Source organism: Vipera ursinii (assembly GCF_947247035.1).
Source record: "Vipera ursinii genome assembly, chromosome: 6".
Lineage (NCBI taxonomy): Eukaryota > Metazoa > Chordata > Lepidosauria > Squamata > Viperidae > Vipera > Vipera ursinii.
Genome location: NC_139515.1, coordinates 54,830,839 through 54,851,597, shown reverse-complemented (window position 1 = coordinate 54,851,597; position 20,759 = coordinate 54,830,839). Strand labels below are relative to the sequence as shown.

The 20,759-nt window shown below is 38.0% G+C and overlaps 1 protein-coding gene across 1 annotated transcript in view; it reads right to left on the bottom strand.

The window, feature by feature from the left end:
* The window catches only part of CFAP54 (cilia and flagella associated protein 54), a gene marked incomplete at both ends in the record, with an annotated part of 175,159 nt that overhangs the window by 118,199 nt on the left and 36,201 nt on the right, over positions 1-20,759 (bottom strand). Inside the window, 11 exons of the mRNA XM_083366027.1 lie at positions 948-1,050; positions 1,519-1,645; positions 7,600-7,683; positions 8,357-8,456; positions 9,099-9,233; positions 11,366-11,488; positions 12,341-12,496; positions 18,198-18,345; positions 19,133-19,275; positions 20,026-20,211; positions 20,656-20,748. Coding sequence (XP_083222153.1) covers positions 948-1,050; positions 1,519-1,645; positions 7,600-7,683; positions 8,357-8,456; positions 9,099-9,233; positions 11,366-11,488; positions 12,341-12,496; positions 18,198-18,345; positions 19,133-19,275; positions 20,026-20,211; positions 20,656-20,748 — 1,398 coding nt within the window. The remainder of the gene's footprint in view (positions 1-947; positions 1,051-1,518; positions 1,646-7,599; positions 7,684-8,356; positions 8,457-9,098; positions 9,234-11,365; positions 11,489-12,340; positions 12,497-18,197; positions 18,346-19,132; positions 19,276-20,025; positions 20,212-20,655; positions 20,749-20,759) is intronic.

Sequence of the window (20,759 nt, the reverse complement as noted above, 5' to 3'; positions counted from 1 at the left end):
CATTATGTGGAAGCAAAGGAGAAATAATTTAAGGTCTGAGATGAAATGAAGTGTACTTCTAAGTATTTCATCATTCTTGAATGTCTCAAAGAGAGAAATGCAGATCTCCCATTTGTTGAGGCACATTAAGCCAAAAAAAAGCCTCTGTAAAAAGATTTTGAAAGTGAAAGCAGTTTAGAAAGAAAGGAAAAACTGTACAGCACGTAAAATAAAAGCAGACTCTATGTGATCTGAACTTAGTCTGAACAAACTGAAAGAAGTTGTTAAAAATCTCTGTAGGTAAGCAAGTAAATAGGCTTAAAGGAAAATATTTGGGGTATAGGTCAAGTTAAAAATAAAGAAGGATTAAGACTCTAACCTAGTAAACCTAAGTGTTATGCATTTGCCTCTAATCTACTTCAATCTGTTACTACCTCTGATGCACCCGTGCTGAACCATCTGACGAGAAACCTGTGACCACTCTCATGCTTAATTTATTAATCTTGTAGCTCCTGCTATAACTTATCTTTATTATTTGATATAAATCCTTATTGAGATATCTTATCTCAATCACCAAAGCTATAATCTTACTGTTCAGCTTAATTTAGAAATGTATTTCCACAATTTATACTCTGTACAATTACAAAATGCATTCTTGCATATGGCCTTATTTGCATCTTCCCAACATCCAAAGTATGTTATGTCAGCACAAATACCACATACATGAATAACATCAATAAATACTTCATATACCTTACATAAGTCAAAATATAGAACATATTCTATATGAGGTTATTTTATATAGTTTTCTATTTTCACTGGTACAGTGGACTGTTAACAAAATTATAATTTTTGACTTCAGAATTTGATTTTATACTCAGCTATGACAAAAAATGTAATTCTTACTTACTGAATTTTTATTCAGTTAACTAACAGATCCCAAAATCTGGAAAAAAAATTCAATTAACCTTTGAAACATCTGGTGTTGTGGTCTTCTTTGTATCTGCAGATCCACGAAGCTTCTTCTTCTTTTTTGGAATTTGTTTGATACCAAGAAGAAATCTATTCCGTCTAGTAAACAAAAACAGTTAACATTACTATGTTAAGTTTTTTTCAAAAATTGGCAGCAGTTTTGAGTATTTATTTGCAATACTTAGAGCATTATTCACCAATAATTTTTGACTCATTTTTAAAAAAATTACACGGTTTTGTTTAGATTAAGAAAGGCTGAATGTTCTGTCCTTCAAAACATTTTAGTCTGATTTTATCATAGAAAAGGTAGAGGGAGTTAAGAATGAAATGAATAAGAAACAAGCATATACAATAAGAAGCCACTCCAATCTTAGTCTGATGATTATTGCTATAATAACTAATGTTCATTACAAATTATGGAAGTATGTCTTAGCAGTCATATTAATATGAAAATATATTATAGTACATTTGAAGGAAGATCAACTATCATTACAGCTATCGTTTCTGCAATTTGCATGGCCATTAACACTGACAGAATTTTGTCAATTCAAAATACTTTACACCTACTTTTTAAGATACTCTTGAACATCATCAGCCCACTCCACTATTCGCAACCATTTTTCCTCATTTAGTGCTCTGAACACAAGCATGACAAAATATTCAAGGAAACGGGAGTTCTTCTTAAATTTCAGTACTGTGTAAATGTAAAATAAGTGTAGTTATTCCATGCCATTATATGTTTAGTACTTTCAGTTTTTAGTTACTGTTCTTGATACAAGATTCCATTAATCAAACTAATTTGTATCAAAAAAGGTATAGGGTTTCCTGCCTGAGCAGGGAGTTGGACTAGATGACCGCCAAGGTCCCTTCCAATATCATCATCATCATCATCATCATCATCATCATCATCATCATCATCATCATTATTATTATTATTATTATTATTATTATTATTATTATTATTATTATTATTGTTATTATTATTATTAGTGGGGTGCCCCAGGGCTCTGTTCTGGGCCCAGTGCTCTTCAATATCTTCATTAACGATTTGGATGAGGGGATAGATGGGGAACTCATCAAATTTGCAGATGACACCAAGCTGGCAGGAATAGCCAATACTCCAGAAGATAGGCTTAAGATACAGAAGGATCTGGACAGACTCGAACACTGGGCACTATCTAACAAAATGAAATTCAATGGTGAAAAAAGTAAGGTTCTACATTTAGTCAGGAAAAATCAAATGCATAGGTATAGTATAGGTGGTACCTTGCTCAATAGTAGTAACTGTGAGAGGGATCTCGGAGTCTTAGTAGACAATCACTTCAATATGAGCCAGCAGTGTGCTGCAGCTGCCAAAAAAGCCAACACAGTGCTAGGCTGCATTAACAGAGGGATAGAATCAAGATCAAGTGAAGTACTAATACCACTTTACAATGCTTTGGTAAGGCCACACCTGGAATACTGCATCCAGTTTTGGGCACCACGATGTAAAAAAGATGTTGAGACTCTAGAAAGGGTACAGAGAAGAGCAACAAAGATGATTGGGGGCTGGAGGCTAAAATATATAGGGAACAGTTGCTGGAATTGGGTATGTGTAGTTTAATGAAGAGAAGGGTGAGGGGTGACATGATAGCAGTGTTCCAATATCTCAGGGGCTACCACAAAGAAGAGGGAGTCAAGCTATTCTCCAAAGCACCTGAAAGCAGGACAAGAAGCAATGGATGGAAACTAGTCAAGGAGAGAAGCAACCTAGAACTAAGGAGAAACTTCCTGACAGTTAGAACAATTAACCAGTGGAACAACCTGCCTCCAGAGGTGGTGAATGCTCCAACACTGGAGGTTTTTAAGAAGAGACTGGACAGCCCTTTGCCTGAAATGGTATAAGGTTTCCTGCATGAGCAGAGGGTTGGACTAGATGACCTCCAAGGTCCCTTCCAACTTTATTATTATTATTATTATTATTATTATTATTATTATTATTATTATTATTATTATTATTATTATTAGAATTAACATCTGAAAATAGATTTCTAAAATCTAAAATTTTTAATCTACATCCAAAACAAAAATTAAAGCTTGACATTAAAAAATAATAAAATGCTTGTTATAGAGAACATTAATAGGAAAAGTTAAAATTTAAATCACTAAGATTGATATATTTTTATGATGACAATTATTTGCATTTGACATATGCCTGCATTGTGGAATGTGTCAATTTTTTGCTAGTTAAGGAAGGGTGTGCCATGATTTTAAAAATGTACGTTTGCATGGTTAGACAAAAATCAAAGCTCGAATAACAGAGAATCTAAAGACCATCTGTAGCAGTGATTAAGGGTAGTGAAGTACAGAAATCCATTGCATCTAATTCCTTCCTAGACTAATCACAGAACAGTAAATTGTTTTGAAATTTCAAAGCAAATCAACAAAAGGTTATCAAATCTCACTGGCAATTACTGCAACACACTACTAATTGTCTTAGATCTTCAGAAATGATGATGATGATGATGATGATGATGATGATGATGATGATGATGATGATGATGATTTTATTTATATACCGCCCTTCTCCCGAAGGACTCAGGGCGGTGAACAGGGCAGAAATATAAAAAATACAAAAATACAAAAGTTAAAAGAAAATTAAACATATGCCCAACTAAAAACAGTAAATACAGATATTAAAAATGACTATAAAAACCTAACCCATCCCCCTTCAGGTCAGGCCGGCTTGTGCAAATAAGAGTGTCTTCAGATCGCGACGGAAGGAGCGAAGGTCGGGTACCATCCGGAGCTCAACCGGCAACCGATTCCATAGCTCCAGGGCGCCCACAGAGAAGGACTTCCCCCTGGGGGCCACCAATCGACATTCTCTGATCGGTGGCACCCTGAGGAGGCCCTCTCTGTGGGAGCGCACAGGGTGGAGGGAAGTTGATGCCGGCAGCAGGTGCTCCCTAAGGTACTCCGGACCCATGCCATGTAGGGCCTTAAACACCATTACCAGTACCTTGAATCTCACCCGGAAGACAACTGGCAACCAATGCAGCTCACGGAGCAGAGGTGTAACATGGGAGTATCGGGAGACTCCCAACACAACTCTCGCGGCTGCATTCTGTACCAGTTGGAGCCTCCGAGTGGTCCTCAAGGGCAGCCCCATGTAGAGAGCATTGCAGTAGTCCAGACGAGAGGTCACGAGCGCGTGAGTGACCGTACATAAAGCATCCTGGTCTAGATAGAGCCACAACTGGCGCACCAGGCGAACCTGGGCGAAGGCCCCCCTAGTCACAGCTACTATATAGTCTTCCAGAGTGAGCCGTGAATCTAGAAGGACTCCAAAGTTGCAAGCCCTATCTACGGGAGGTAATAGTTCACCCCCCATGGAAAGAGATGGGATGTTCTGAATATCCCGGTATGCCGGTATGCACAGCCACTCAGTCTTGTCGGGGTTGAGTTGAAGTCTGTTCCTCCCCATCCAGACCCGAACCACCTCCAGGCAACGGGACATCACATCGAGGGCATCACTGGGGTGGTTTCGGGTCGAAATAAAAAGCTGGGTATCATCAGCGTACTGATGATACCCAACTCCAAAACCACGAATGATCTCACCCAGCGGTTTCTTGTAGATGTTGAACAGGAGAGGCGAGAGGACCGACCCCTGAGGAACTCCACAAACGAGAGACCTCGAGGTCGACCTCTGCCCCCCTGCCAACACCGACTGCGAACGTCCCAGGAGATAGGAGGAGAACCACTGGAAAACCGTGCCTCCCACTCCCAATCCCCTGAGACGCCGCAGCAGGATACCATGGTCGATGGTATCGAACGCCGCTGAGAGGTCTAATAGGACTAGGACAGAGGAGTGTCCCCTATCCCGAGCCCTCCAGAGATCATTCACCAGAGCGACCAATGCCATCTCCGTGCTGTACCCGGGCCTGAAACCCGATTGGTACGGGTCTAGATAATCCGCTTCATCCAGGACCAGAGGGAGCTGATGCGCCACCACACTCTCAACAACCTTCGCAAGAAAGCGAAGGTTGGAGACCGGACGAAAGTTATTCAACACAGCTGAGTCCAAGGCAGGCTTCTTGAGGAGAGGTCTCACCACCGCCTCTTTCAAGACGGCGGGGAAACTACCCTCACTCAAAGAGGCAGATATAACCGCCTGGAACCAGCCTCGTGTCCCCTCCCGGGCCGCATAAACCAGCCAGGAAGGGCACGGGTCCAATAAACATGTGGTGGAGCTCAGCCGCCCCATAATCCTGTCCACTTCCTCCGGAGTCACAGAATCAAACTCCTCCCAGGTAATATCGACAAGACCACCCATGTCCTGATCATCAGACTCTGCCCAGTCAGAGTCCAGACCGGTCCGAATCCGAGCGATTTTGTCCGACAGATGTTGGTTAAACTCCTCGGCACGACCCTGCAAGGGTTCCTCCCTCACCTCCTGATTAAGGAGGGCGCGGATCACCCTAAACAGGGCGGCCGGGCGGTTATCTGCGGACGCAATAAGGGTAGCGAAGTGATTAGACCTCGCCTCCCTTATCGCAGCGAGATAAGACCTAATGTAGGTTCTTAGTCGCAATCGGTCGGATTCGGATCGGCTGGATCTCCAACAGCTCTCTAGGCCCCGTCTCCGATGCTTCATGATGATGTTGGAAGGGACCTTTGAGGTCTTCTAGTCCAACACCTTGCTCAGGCAGGGAACCCTATAACATTTCAGACAAATGTCTGTCCAGACTCTTCTTAAAAACTTTCAATGTTGGACCATTCACAGCTACTGGAGGTAGGTTGTTCCACTGATTAATTGTTCTAACTGTCAGGAAATTTCTCCTTAGTTCTAGGTTGCTTCTCTCTTTGGTTAGTTTCCATCCGTTGCTTCTTGTCCTGCCTTCAGGTGCTTTGGAGAATAGCTTGACTCCCTCTTCTTTGTGGCAACCCCTGAGATATTGTAACATTGCTATCATTTCACCCCTCACCCTTCTCTTCATTAAACTAGAGACATACCCAATTCCAGCAACCATTCCTTATATGTTTTAGCCTCGTCCCCTGATCATCTTTGTTGCTCTTCTCTGTATTCTTTCTAGAGTCTCAACATCTTTTTTACATCGTGATCAAAACTGGAGGCAGTATTCCAAGTGTGGCCTTACCAAGGCATTGTAAAGTGGTATTAACACTTCACATGATCTTGATCTATTTTTTAGCAGCTGCAGCACACTGCTGGCTCATATTTAAGTGATTTTCCACTAGGACTCCAAGATCCCTCTCACAGTTGCTACTACTGATTAAAATTCCACCTGCACTATACCTGTGCATTTGGTTTTTCTGGAGTGTTGGCTATTCCTGCCAGCTTGATGTTGTCTGCAAATTTGATGAGTTCCCCATCTATATTTCATCCTTAAATGGAAATTAGGCTTTAGATAGATTTCTAAAAATTTATAGCCCATGATATCGTGCTTAAGACCTTTAATGTCCCACACAAACTTTTTGACCAAAAAGTCTACCTATTCCTGTGTAAATTTCTATGCTTGTTGTTGCTAGCTGTGAAGTTGGGTCCGACCCATCGCGACCCCATGGACAACGTTCCTCCAGGCTTTTCTGTCCTCTACCATCTTCTGGAGTCCATTTAAGCTCACACCTACTGCTTCAGCGACTCCATCCAGCCACCTCATTCTCTGTCGTCCCCTTCTTCTATTGCCCTCAATCTTTCCCAGCATTAGGCTCTTCTCCAGTGAGTCCTTCCTTCTCATTAGATGGCCAAAGTATTTGAGTTTCAACTTCAGGATCTGGCCTTCTAAAGAGCAGTCATGGTTGATCTCCTCTAGGAGCGACCAGTTTGATAGCCTTGCACTCCAAGGGACTCTCAGGGGTCTTCTCCAGCACCATAGTTCAAAGGCCTCAATTCTTTGGCGGTCAGCCTTTCTTATGGTCCAACTTTCACTGCCATACATTGCAACTGAGAAGACTATACGCACAGGGTTGACAGGGTGATGTCTCTGCTTTTTAGTATGCTGTCTAGATTTGCCATGGCTTTCCTCCCAAGGAGCAAGCGTCTTTTAATTTCTTGGCTACAGTCCCCATCTGCAGTGATCTTGGAGCCCAGGAAAATAAAATCTGTCACTACCTCCATTTCTTCCCCATCTATTTGCCAGGAATTGAGAGGGCCGGATGCCATGAATTTGGTTTTCTTAATGTTAAGTTTCAACCCAACTTTTGCACTCTCCTTCTTCACCCGCAACAAGAGGCTGTTTAGTTCTTCTTCACTTTCTGCCATGGCAGAAATGACAGAAATTTCAATGCTACTAGAGGGGCTACTATCTGAACCCATTACCTTCTGCAAAATAATTTTAAAAAAGAAGCAGGACTTTTTCTAGTTACTCACTTTTTTTGAAAATGCAATATCTTTATCTTCTGGCATTAAAAAAAATCTTTCTTCCCTCATAAAATATAGACTCCTACAAAGTATGCTCCCATTTAGTCAGACAACTAATGTACCAAAAACAAAATATTTACATTGAGGGATTTTCTTAAAAAGCAAACTATTTAAAAGACACATAAGCTTCTGTTTAAATTTATATTCATTGCATTTTCTAATCTGTACATGTATAGTGGGAAAAAACCTAATACAGTATGCTAATAATACATTTTTTAAATGATTACCTTCCCTATAAGCAGTCTTCGGTTGCCAATTTGAGACTACTGGATACAAGAATAAAGGATCTTCTTCTCCTGTAAGCTCTTGTCCTAGACAGAACAGATTAGACTAAATTCAACACAATAGCAGTTTACACATACACTAAATACCTTTCATCAAAAAGTGGCATCACTTAAATATTTTTTTTCCATTTTGTTAATTTTTTTACTTTTCACTTGTTATATACATTTGTTCTTTTTTTTTCTTCAAAATGTTAAAATAGAGGAAGAGGAATTTTTGAAGTTTCCTGCCAACTTCCCACAAGGAAACTTAATGGGAAAGCCAGCACGAAGTTGGAAAGCACTCCCACTCCCACTGCTTTTTTGTTTGACCATGGTCATTCTGTTTCTCTGTTTCAGTAATGAAATATCTCTGAATGATGACTCAACAGGGCTTGGATTGTCTAGTATTATACTAAAGTTTAGAAAGTACTTAAATAGAATCAGGATATTTAGATTATTTTATTATCTAAATACAAAATAGGTTTATTTGAAGACAGCAGAAGTGACCGTAACTAAAAATGTTATATGCAGGATATATAGAAAAAACAGCTTTGCAAATTGACAGAGTTTAAATTCTATATTTAAAAAAGTATAAGTATACCTTATTTAGGATATGTGATGAAATGCTTAATATGCTTAATGAGCTTAATGTATTTAAATGTATGATTATCTTAATGGTAACAGTGGAATTAGGAGCAAGATATACATATTAAAAATATACCTGCTTTTATCAGTCTCAGAAGCATGTTTTCCAGAACTTCTAAGTTCTCGTTAACTTTTCCAACTATACTCATTTGTGCTCTCTGCCTTTTAGAAAGAATCTATAATAATAAATTAATTAACCATTTTATATAGCACATAAGCTAGCTGAAGAATTAAGGCAAAAACATCAGCACCTCAATAATAAACAAAACAGTAAATATTTCTAGTTCACTTTAATCTAATTTCAGAACACCAAGTTGTATTTCATTTGAATTCCAGACCATATGATAATGAAATTAATAGTGTATTAAGTTTTAAGCCATGCAGGGTTGTTGTGGACAAATTGAAGGAGAAAGTATATATTTGTTGTCTTGAGCTATTTATATAAAAAGGGCAGGATAACAATAAATAAATAAATCTAGCCCTCAAAACTGTGTAAAGTGGGATTAATAAACATAAATCTATGCCATTTATTCTGGAAACATAAAACTATTATTATGCCATACTCTTACCTCCATGCATATATGTATAAGTTATTGCTATGCTGGGGTTCCATTTACTCTATATAAACTACCATTCTAGTCCTGTTCAATCTGCATACTAACCTCATTCATTTCTCATCCCCCTCCACAAGTAGAGGCAATGGACAGCCATTTGAGTTTTGTTAACTCCTTGAAGACTTAAGAAAAACTTTTATTTCTATCTACATATATCATAAATCATTTAAAAAGAAAGAGAAAATGAAGAATAAGAGCAGTTACCTCTTCTTCTAGTATTTCATCTGTTCCTTCTCCAGTTATAGCCACTTGGGAGGGTGCTTGTGAGCAATCCAACAACTTTTTTCCATAGTTAATAATAACTATTGCTAATTCATATTCTTTCCATAAGCGCAGTATCTATTAAATATATATTATATAATTCTATATAATATTCACAAGATTTTTAATAAAAAAAATCAAAATCTTGTGCCAACTTATAAAATAAGCCTTAGCTCCAAAGAAGCTGTATACAGGGATTTATGGAGATAGTGATCAGGAGAATTACTGCTGCAAGAGGAACCAAAAAACGTTTCTACTAACCATTTCTCCCTTCCCAGCATATCCAAACATAATCAGATGGGTGCTGTTTTAACATTGAGTGCTTAGTTTCTATCTGCTCAAGTCTTGTGAAAATGTTTTCCTTCCATTTTGATCTTATTCACCAATAAGATCTTATTCTTTCTCATTAATGGCTTGTTGCCATAACACAGCTTGATACAGCTTGCTAGCAGTTTTGCCAACTTGAAGTCCATTCATGCAGCATGCCAAGGGACTGCTCACATTCTCCCCAGTGGAACAGGGAGAGAGCCCAGGGCTCTAGGGCTTGGTGGGAGGCCTGGGCTCTCTTTCCAGCACTCCGCTTAATGACTACAACTGAGAGAACTGGGATTGTAATTATTGTGCAATGTGGTCATGCAGCATCTTGCTTAATGAACATTTCATTCAATGACCATGATTCCGGGCCCAGTTGTGGTCATATGTTGAGAACTATCTGTATGTTGATGATAGCCAGCTTAGTATAGCCACTCTGGGTTGGACTGGAGATGATGTTTCCCAGTATCTGGAGCCTGAAATTGTCTGGATGGGGCAGAACAAATAAATCCTAGCAAGACAGTTACTATTTATACTTGATGGGACTATGTTATGCGTCGAGTATTGTTTCTTGACAGAGAACTATTACCTTTGAAAGATCTGATCTGTGACTTTGGGATTATCTTGGACACATAGCTCCCGATAAAGTAGCAGATGAAGGCCATGCCCAGAAAGCCTTTTCCTAATTAACTCACTGGATGGTTGCAGTAGGATTTACCTCTTTTTTATTGTGTATGAGTGTGGAGTCTTATCTTATGACCTTTAATAAAGTTGATATTTTGAATCCCAAAGTGGACCAATTGTTTTATACCTTGGCTAAGGTGTCACAACTCAAAATGTTTATTTGGTTTCCCTTCCTATAGTTTAACCAAACTTAGAGTGGGGTGTGGATTTCCCCTGCAATCATCTCCTGGCTTCCTCAAAGGTGTGGTGGGAAAGACTATAACAAATGGGTGATGGCAGCAGCAAGGATATCTAATTTTCCAGTCACTGTTTACCTGTGGGTACAGGTTATCTCGGAAAGGAAGTATCTCAGAAGAAGGTACTGGATTGAGTCTGGCATACCTTATTACACCTTGCCATTAGCAACATGAGATACTGATACTTCAGACCTTACACTGGTTCCTAAATAGTTTCCAGGTAGAATTTAAAGTGCTGGTTTTAACCTAAAAAGCGTTTCATGGCTTGGCATCTAAGTATTTCCAGAACAACATACTTCAACCTTCTTGGGAGAAACTGATGCTGATACTTGATTACCAAGAGGGTCGGGGAACTATTCTCAGAAGTTAATGCTTTTCAATTGTAGTGCCAAACGTATGGATCAACTTTCCTATTGATATAAGACTTACCAACTCCCTGACAAAATTCAAGAAAAAACTAAATAAACCTCTTCTATATGGATCTTCCATAGTGTACTTATGCAATCAGCTCTATTGTTGTTAACTTTTTAGTTTTTTAAAATTTTAAAATATTTTAAACATACTGTGGATGTTCTAATGTTACATTTGTTTGAATCTTATTCCTAGAGATGTTTTACGGTTCCTTACAGTGGATCTTTTTAAAGTTGGCAGTATGTAAGTCAAATAAGTTAGTATGTCACCACATGCAGTAGTAATTAATTTTGACTGATCTTGATAAAATCAATTATGTCAGTTATGCTTAGATGTCAGAACATCAGAAATCCTAGTTGTAAATGACACTGGAAAGTTAAAAAATATATATCCTGGAAGACAATAGCAAACCATTCCCATAATGTTGCAAAGAAAAGAACAAGGCCATGTCCTTGTGGGTGCCCAAAGTTGAAAAAGACTTCTCTTTTATGGTTCATATACTTTAATTACAAAGTTCAACTATTTTAAACTATGTAAATAATATACTATTTTAAAAACAATAAATACCTTTGCTGTGAAAAAGCAAGAACAAGCTATCATGTGCTGAATACTATCAAAGCATCCTGTTGATTTTCTTTGGAATATAATAATTGGAATTTCTTGAAGAACCACGAGATACTTAATAATGATCTGAAAACATAATAAGAAATCTGTACCATTACAGAATATTACATGTATGAATAAAACTAAAAATGAATCCTTGTGCTGTAAATGTAAGCATTTAAACTTCTACAGTTCAGTTTTAATACAAAATAAACTTATGTAACTCATGTTGCCTTAATTTCCTATTAAAAATGTAACCTCCATGTTAGCGTGCTCCAGTATCTATCCATTTTGTGTGATGACTTATTCTCTGAAAATCTTGCATATTCTGCTATGCTCAATACAAGAACTCACTTTATCAGATCTTTATGCAGCTTTCTTTGAATCAATATGGTCCCAAACATATATCACCCCCAGGACTTCAATACAGTCTTACAACAGTCCTCATAATTCATAGAATCTAATTCTATTTTTGTGGCTTCCCAGCCTCTGTTTTGGAACTCTAGGATTCCATTCCCTAGGACTGCACTATCCGATGGACAAAAATAGCAAGTTTCAAGTGTGTAATTTATTACTATCACCTTTCCTTTCTGTTTGTTTTATATCTTATATTTATATTTCAGCATAACTTTTTTATAATCCAACAATTAAAAAATGAACTCAAATCTGTTCCTTCAAGTCCTTAAAATAGAAACAACTAGTCTTTTCCACTGTTAGAAGTGGCCCCAGGAAAGACAAAAATGTCTGCCCGTCACATAAACGTATTAAGTTCTTATACTCTTATACTCTTGATGAGTCTTAGTTCTTGCTTGGTTTTGAGCCAGAAATCACAATGTACTTTTTCAACCATTTATGTCAAGTAGTTTACTCTTAATTATTTTTTTATTAGAGTATTGAACTAAACATTATACATACTTGTATTTTAAGAAAAACTCTTACCTGAATGACAGGTTTGGAGGGAATCTTGTGATAGATCAGGGGAGCTACAAGGCCGTAACAATTAACAACTGACTGCAGAGCATAGTGAACATCATTTAGCCAGTTACTAAGTTCAACTGCCACCAGCATTCGCCCACATTCATCTATTCTGCCAACCTAGAAAGAAATTTTTCTTTATATACATATATATATATAAAAACATACTTTTTTGAACAAGCTGGCCTGGCCTGATGAGGGGATGGGGGGGGGTTGCTATTGTTATTTTATTAGGTTTTAAAGATGTATTTTAGTATATATATATATATATATATATATATTGGTCATTCGGGTTTTTTCCTGCGTTCTGGGAGAAGCATGTGGTAGTGACTCTACCACATGCTTCTCCCAGAAGAAGGAAGCTGAAGCCACCAGCCTGAGGATGACGGATGGGATTTCGTCGAAACGTTGCTTTTACACCTTCAATTCTATGTGGGGAAAAACCCGAATGACCAAAGATCCACATACAAACACCCGCGAAAACCTCAGAAAACATATATATATATATATATATATATATATATATATATATATATATATATATATATATATATATATATATATATATATATATATATATATGTATATATGTATATATATATATATATATATATATATATATATATATATATATATATATATATATATATATATATATATGTTTCAAATGTTAACTATTTAGATTACCTTGCTAGGCCCCAAACATGGGGCAAATCTTTAATATGTGCATTAGATAAAACTGTTTTTAAAAATAAAAAGGAAAGAAATGAATAAGAATAAATGGTAGGTCTTTTTTACATTTGCATATGGTTATTTGACCAAAGAACTAACACCAAAAAATGATGTCCTTATCATCATTCCCTCCGCCCTGTGCGTTCCCACAGAGAGGGCCTCCTCAGGGTGCCACCGGTCAGAGAATGTCGACTGGTGGCCCCCAGGGGGAGATCCTTCTCTGTGGGCGCCCTGGAGCTGTGGAACCAGCTACCAGTTGAGCTCTGGACGGCGCCCGACCTTCGCTCCTTTCGCCGCGAGCTAAAAACATACTTTTTTGAACAAGCTGGCCTGGCCTGATGAGGGGATTGGGGGGGGGGTTGCTATTGTTATTTTATTAGGTTTTAAAGATGTATTTTAGTATGTGGGCATTTATTTAATCTTGTTTTAACTTTTGTAATTTGTATTTTTATTCTTGCCCTGTTCACCGCCCTGAGTCCTTCGGGAGAAGGGCGGTATAGAAATAGTATTAAATAAATAAATAAATAAATCATGGGGGATTGGAATGCTAAAGTAGGAAGCCAAAAGATAACCAGAATAACAGGCAACTTTGGCTTTGGAGTACAAAATGAAGCAGGGCACAGGCTGACAGAATTTTGTCAAGAGAATACGATGGAACTGCAAACAGTCTTTTTCAACAACAACAAAGAAATCAGATTGACTATGTGCTCTGCAGCCAAAGATGGAGAAGCTCTATACAGTCAGTAAAAACAAGACCAGGAGCTGACTGTGGCTCAGACCATGAACTTCTCGTTGCAAAATTTAGGCTTAAACTGAAGAAAGTAGGGAAAAGCATTAGGCCTAAATCATATCCCTGATGAATATACAATAGAGGTGACAAATAGATTTACGGAATTAGATCTGATAGACAGAGTGCCTGAAGAACTATGGACAGAGGTTGGCAACATTGTACAAGTGGTAGCAACTAAAACAATCCCAAAGAAAAAGAAATGCAGGAAAGCAAAATGGCTGTCTGAGGAAGCTTTGCAAATAGCTGAGGACAGGAGGGAAGAGAAAAACAAGGGAGAAAAAGAAAGGTACACCCAACTGAATGCAGAAATTTTTTATAGCTAGAAGAGATAAGAATGCCTTCTTAAATGAACAGTGCAAAGAAATAGAAGAAAACAATAGAATAGGGAGGACCAGAGATCTCTTCAAGAAAATTGGAGAGATGAAGGGAACGTTTCATGCAAAAATGGCCATGATAAAGGACCAAAATGGCAGGGACCTAACAGAGGCAGAAGAGATTAAGAAGAGGTGGCAAAATTACACAGAAGAACTATACAAGAACTAGCTTAACATCCCTGATCACCACGATGAGGTGGTCACTGACCTCGAGCCAGACATCCTAGAATGTGAAGTGAAGTGGACCTTAGGAAAGCTGAGCAACAACAAAGCTAGTGGAGGTGACAGTATTCCAGCTGAGCTATTCAAAATCTTAAAAGACGATGCAGTAAAAGTGCTACATTCAATTTGCCAGCAAATTTGGAAAACTCAACAGTGGCCACAGGATTGGAAAAGATCAGTTTACATTCCAATTCCAAAGAAAGGCAGTGCCAAAGAATGTTCAAACTATCACACCATTGCACTCATTTCACATGCTACTAAACTTATGCTTAAAATCCTACAAGCTAGACTCCAACAGTATGTGGATCAAAAACTACCAGAAGTACAGACCGGATTTCGAAGAGGCAGAGGAACTAGAGATCAAATTGCCAATATACGCTGGATCATGGAGAAAGCTAGGGAGTTCCAGAAAAACATCTACTTCTGCTTCATTGACTATGCTAAAGCATTTGATTGTGTGGATCACAACAAACTGTGGCAAGTTCTTTAAGAGATGGGAGTACCAGACCATCTTATTGGTCTCTTGAGAAACCTATATGCGGGCCAAGAAGCAACAGTGAGAACTGGACACGGAACCACTGATTGGTTCAAAATTGGGAAAGGAATCTGGCAAATCTGTATACTGTCATCCTGCCTATTTAACTAAAAAGCAGAGACATCACCCTGCCAACAAAAGTGCGTATAGTCTTCCCAGTTGCAATGTATGGCAGTGAAAGTTGGACCATAAGAAAGGCTGAGGACCAAAGAATTGAGGCTTTTGAATTATGGTGCTGGAGAAGACTCCTGCGAGTCCCTTGGACTGCAAGGCGTTCAAACCGGTCAGTCCTAAAAGAGATCAACCATGACTGCTCTTTAGAAGGCCAGATCCTGAAGTTGAAACTCAAATACTCTGGCCACCTAATGAGAAGGAAGGACTCACTGGAGAAGAGTCTAATGCTGGGAAAGATTGAGGGCAAGAGAAGAAGAGGATGACATAGAATGAGGTGGCTGGATGGAGTCGATGAAGCAGTAGGCGTGAGCTTAAATGGACTCCATAAGATGGTAGAGGACAGGAAGGCCTGGAGGAACTTTGTCCATGGGGTCGCGATGGGTCGGACACGACTTCGCAACTAACAACAACAACAACAATAAAAAGTCTGTAAGGACAGGAATGAATTTGAATATTTAATCACTACTTCTTTCCTGCTTTTTTTAAAATTATTCTTTAGAGGCAGGAATGTCTACAGAAAGGGTCAAAAAAGTTAAGATGATGGCCGTGACTATGCAATTGAAGACATCTCTTTTTAGGTATGCCATAAAAAGGGGGGAGCTTCAATTGTGCACCCAGAACTACCATCTTGATTTTGTTTTGTTTTTTTACCTTCCTGTTGATATCCTAGTTTTGAGTTATTAGGGAAACTAGAATTAAAGCTCTTGCAGGTTCAAACAATTTCTTCTACTGAGGTGCATAATATAAGTAATTCATAATATGCAATTCATTTTTAGTTCAAAGAATTTCAGATTTGAAAATATTATCCTAAAAGTTCAAACACCTGCTTTCAGTACAAAATCAGTAGTATCAGTGATTTTGGAAGTGCTTCAGGCATAAAGAAAGTATTTGGCATTCAAAACAAGAGTTGTTTTAAACACAGAATGCTTCTAAAATGGTTTTTAAAACACATTTTACAAAATTGGTCATTTTGAATTCATTTGTTTTAAATCTGAAATGGCTACACACCCCTGCAATTAAGCCTTAGAAAATTTAGAATATAATCTATCCAGTAGAGAAATACTTATTGGAAAAGTGAGAGCGTAAGGCTAAAACTGAATGGTATGTTCTGCAAATGTGTTCATTCAGTTATAAGAAAACTGAAACACAACTAATTTGCATCTGTTCATATATAAGAACATGACCATAAAAAAGACTGCACTGAATATAAATTAACTAAGTAACTAGTAAGAATTTTGCTCTTACAGTGGTATTTCTGCATCCACGCAATAGATACAGGTAGGCATCATGCCTATAATATAGATGGTTAAATATTACTATTGTCACTTAGCAGTTCTCCCCTTCAAAATCAGTCTTCAAGGTACGTCAGGTCAGAAAAGAGACACCACAATGACTGTTAGAACTCTATTGTTGTAGAGTATAATAATGGAATCTTGAAAACCGGACAGTTTCCCTCTGTGCCCTCTTATAAAAGAGAATCAGAACAGGCTTAGCTTTCTAAGGAAGAGGAAGCACCCTCTTCCTCACCATGGCTAAGGAGATGTTTTATTTAACCAGTCTTAGCTCCATCCTCCTTTACATTCACTTCCACAGAATGCATAAAAGTAAGCTGGCTCACTTCTGCTCAGCTGACTACAGAACGTATCTAAACATTGTCATGAACATATAGAATCACTCAAAACCATTTGGGTAGGGCTAATTAAATACAAACCTAGCAACTTCATAGCTTCAAAGCTCAAAATTATTTCTCTGAAGTAGTATTAAAAACATAGTATTTTTCATTAAGGTATCCTTTCAATAATGGAAAATTAGATATGAATTGTAAGATATTTATTTATTTATTTATTGATGGGATTTATATCCCGCCCTATCTCCCGAAGGACTCAGGGCGGCTAACAACAAAACATATAATAAGTACAGAAATCAAGATAAAAATGAAATTGAGAACATCAGTGCAATAAATTAAAATTAGGGAATTTAAAAAAATGAATTAAAAATACTAAATATAAATTAATTAAAATGCCTGTTAGTCTAGGTCAGCCTGGTGGAACAGGTGTGTTTTGAGGCCGCGGCGAAAGGATTGGAGGTTTTGGGCCATCTGAAGCTCAGGGGGGAGCTGATTCCATAGGGTTGGCGCTCCCACAGAGAAGGCCCTCCCCCTGGGGGTCGCCAGCCGACATTGCCTAGCTGACAGTACCCTGAGGAGGCCTTCTCTGTGTGAGCGTACTGGACGATGGGAATTTGTTCCCGGCAGCAGATGGTCCTGTAAGTATCCCGGACCTAAGCCATGTAGGGCTTTAAAGGTAAGTACCAGCACCTTAAATCTCACCCGGAGGGCAACTGGTAGCCAATGCAGCTCACGCAGGAGGGGTGTAATATGGGAGTATCGGGGAGCTCCCATCACATAGGCCCAGGTATAGCACGGAGATGGCATTGGTCGCGCTGGTGAATGATCTCTGGCAGGCCCGAGATAGGGGTTATTCCTCTGTCATGGTCCTATTAGATCTCTCAGTGGCTTTTGATACCATCGACCACGGTATCTTGCTGCGTCGTCTTGAGGAGTTGGGAGTGGGAGGCACCGTTCTGCGGTGGTTCTCCTCCTACCTCTTGGGCCGTTAAATCTCACCCGGAGGGCAACCGGTAACCAATGCAGCTCACGCAGGAGGGGTGTAATATGGGAGTATCAAGGTGCTCCCATCACTACCCGTGCAGCCGCACTCTGCACCAGCTGAAGCCTCCGGGTGGTCTTCAAGGGCAGCCCCATGTAGAGAGCATTACAGTAATCAATACGGGAGGTAACGAGTGCGTGGGTGACTGTACGTAGGGCATCTCGGTCCAAAAAGGGGCGCAATTGGTATATAAGACGAATCTGTGCAAATGCCCCCCTAGATATTATAACATATAATTCTATAGATGAACTTTACTTGTGATAAGAATATTAAGAGCAAGAAAAATAAGATCACACCAAAAATATTAATGCTAAATAGCACATACTTGTCTTTTATACTTAAGCTCATTGAAACAAATAGAATCACAGAAGAGATCTCCTTCAATGACACTAATGTCACTAATGATAAAAATACTCCTCAGAAACATATATAAGAGGCTTGGAGATGCCTGTGGCAGAGCTTCAAAATTTAGCCTACAAAAAGAAAAACAACAAATAAAAACATAGTATTTATTTTGTGGATATTGTTATTGTTTTAATGTTTTTAAATTGTTTTAATTGTTTCATAATTTTAGAAATGTAAGCTGCCCAGAGCCACTTGGTTGAGTTGGGCAGCTATGGAAATTCAATGACTGGTAGAGTAGAGTAGAGTAGAGTAGAGTAGAGTAGAGTAGAGTAGAGTAGAGTAGAGTAGAAGAGAAGAGAAGAGAAGAGAAGAGAAGAGAAGAGAAGAGAAGAGAAGAGAAGAGAAGAGAAGAAAAGAGAATAACTAAAACCAACAGTTAACTAGCTGCAATACCTTAAAATAAAAGACAATTCTAACTCTATTATAACTGGCAAATCTTCTGAATTGCCACTATAAAACATGATGGCAGTGATGACGACGACGACTGCTGGTGGCTACTGCTTATGCAACTGTATTGATCAATGTTGTCATATTAAATGTGGTATATGCTGCTATACTCAAGTTGTGAAATAATGACAGCACATGGTTTACCTATATAGTTTTAGTCAGTTTTATTAATCTTCTCTTACTTGTTTTACAGAAACAGTATTTCAAAAACACCCTACATTTTTCAAAACATAATCACTGAAGAAATTTTTTATTATTAAAATATTATTGTTTTTAAGACCCTATGTTTTGATAATTGTGTCTAAGGTATTTAGAAACATTTGTCAAACTGTTTAAAAGTGAGACAGTATTCACTATCAACAATAATCATATAAACTGAATAATTTGAAAAACAGCTCTGTTAGTTACCTGTTCTGCGGTACAGACAAAGTGCTGCTTACAGAAACTATGGTGACATCAGTAACAGGAGCACAAGGCACTGAGACAAAATAATCCCAGAGTGGCTGAAATGTTTTTTTGCATAATGCATAGTTTTCAATCTGGAAAGCAGACTAAAAATATGGTCATATTTTGAAATACCTTTTCTATGCTTATTTGAAATTATAATACATAATCAGTTAAAATGATGAAAGCATCAATACAATTATAATTAGATTCCTAGCTTTATACAAACTGAAGCAAACACATCACACAAGGTTTCTTAAAACAAAAGAGGAATTCTAGTGACATAAGGTAGCAAGATGGATAGGTTCACAATCTATTTTGTACGTCTTACAGTGGAACCTGTTGGAATGGAGGCAAAACGCAGTGATGGAATTAAATGAAATGAAGTCACAAATCCTAGGTTACTTGAATAAATTGAAGAAATCAGGGATGGTAGGGATATCTCACAAGCTAAATCTCTGGCCAGGAGGGAAGAATGCAGTGAAAGAGACAAAGCAATGGAAAGAATCTTCAGCAGAATTGGCTGCTGAGATTTTTTCCTAGAAATTTTTGAGGGATGGGTAATTTCAATTCAGGATAATGCAAAATAATAAATTTGTGTTTCATATAAAAACTTGCAACAATATTTTTAAAATATTAAAAATTCTGGATTTGCATTAAATTAGGACCACAAAAATAATAAAATAAATAGTATTCTTTCCTTAATAGTAAAAAATCTAACTGAATTACTGAGGAAAAAGATTTAGAAGTATTTTACTTTAGGGGGGAAAACCTTGTTTTTTAAAGGATATGTATCCTGAAAATGAATCAGATTACAAAAGAACTGGAATTATCAAGGCAAAAGTATTATATGCTACCTGAATCAGGTATGTTCGGACAGTAGCGACAGAAAGAGGAGGATATGCAAGAATTGGTTTAGTTGTTTCTCCAATGCTATCACCGATAATTTTTCCATCTGAGTCATAGGCTGCAACTGCAAATATGTAATTTTGATTGGCTTCTAAACCTTGTACTTCTAAGACACAAGTTTCATCCGCCGGTATCTGATAATAAAAAATGTATTTGTTAAGGTAAAAATAAGAAAAACATGCCAATTAATATCAAAATAATATTAATACCAAGGTTTTATATTTATTATGCTTTATGCTGTTCTTCTGACAAAAGCCTCAAAACAGCCCCCCTCTCAAATGTTTTAAGACTAAAACCAAGGTAAACATCCATACTTTTTTGATGGGCATCCTTTTTTCCCCATTTCCCCCTATTATACAATTAAGCTGAGGCTGCTCAATTAGCCCTCAATTTGCAGCCAGAATTGAGACTGGAACCTCTGTCACTAAGTGAGGAGAAAATGAATTTAAAATGGCCTCGTTTATATAAAAGTCCATTTTCACATGATTTTTTTAAGGTTCTCATAACACTGCTCGTGCCTAGCAATAGCTTTGAAGAAAACTCAGACAAATTAGCACCATCATTGTTAAAGACATTACCGCTTCTCCTGTGTTCTTGAGACTATAATTGTTTAATCGAGCTTTTGGATTACTTCCTTCTGCTACACACCCAAAAATGCTGTACCAACAAACCTTAAAACACA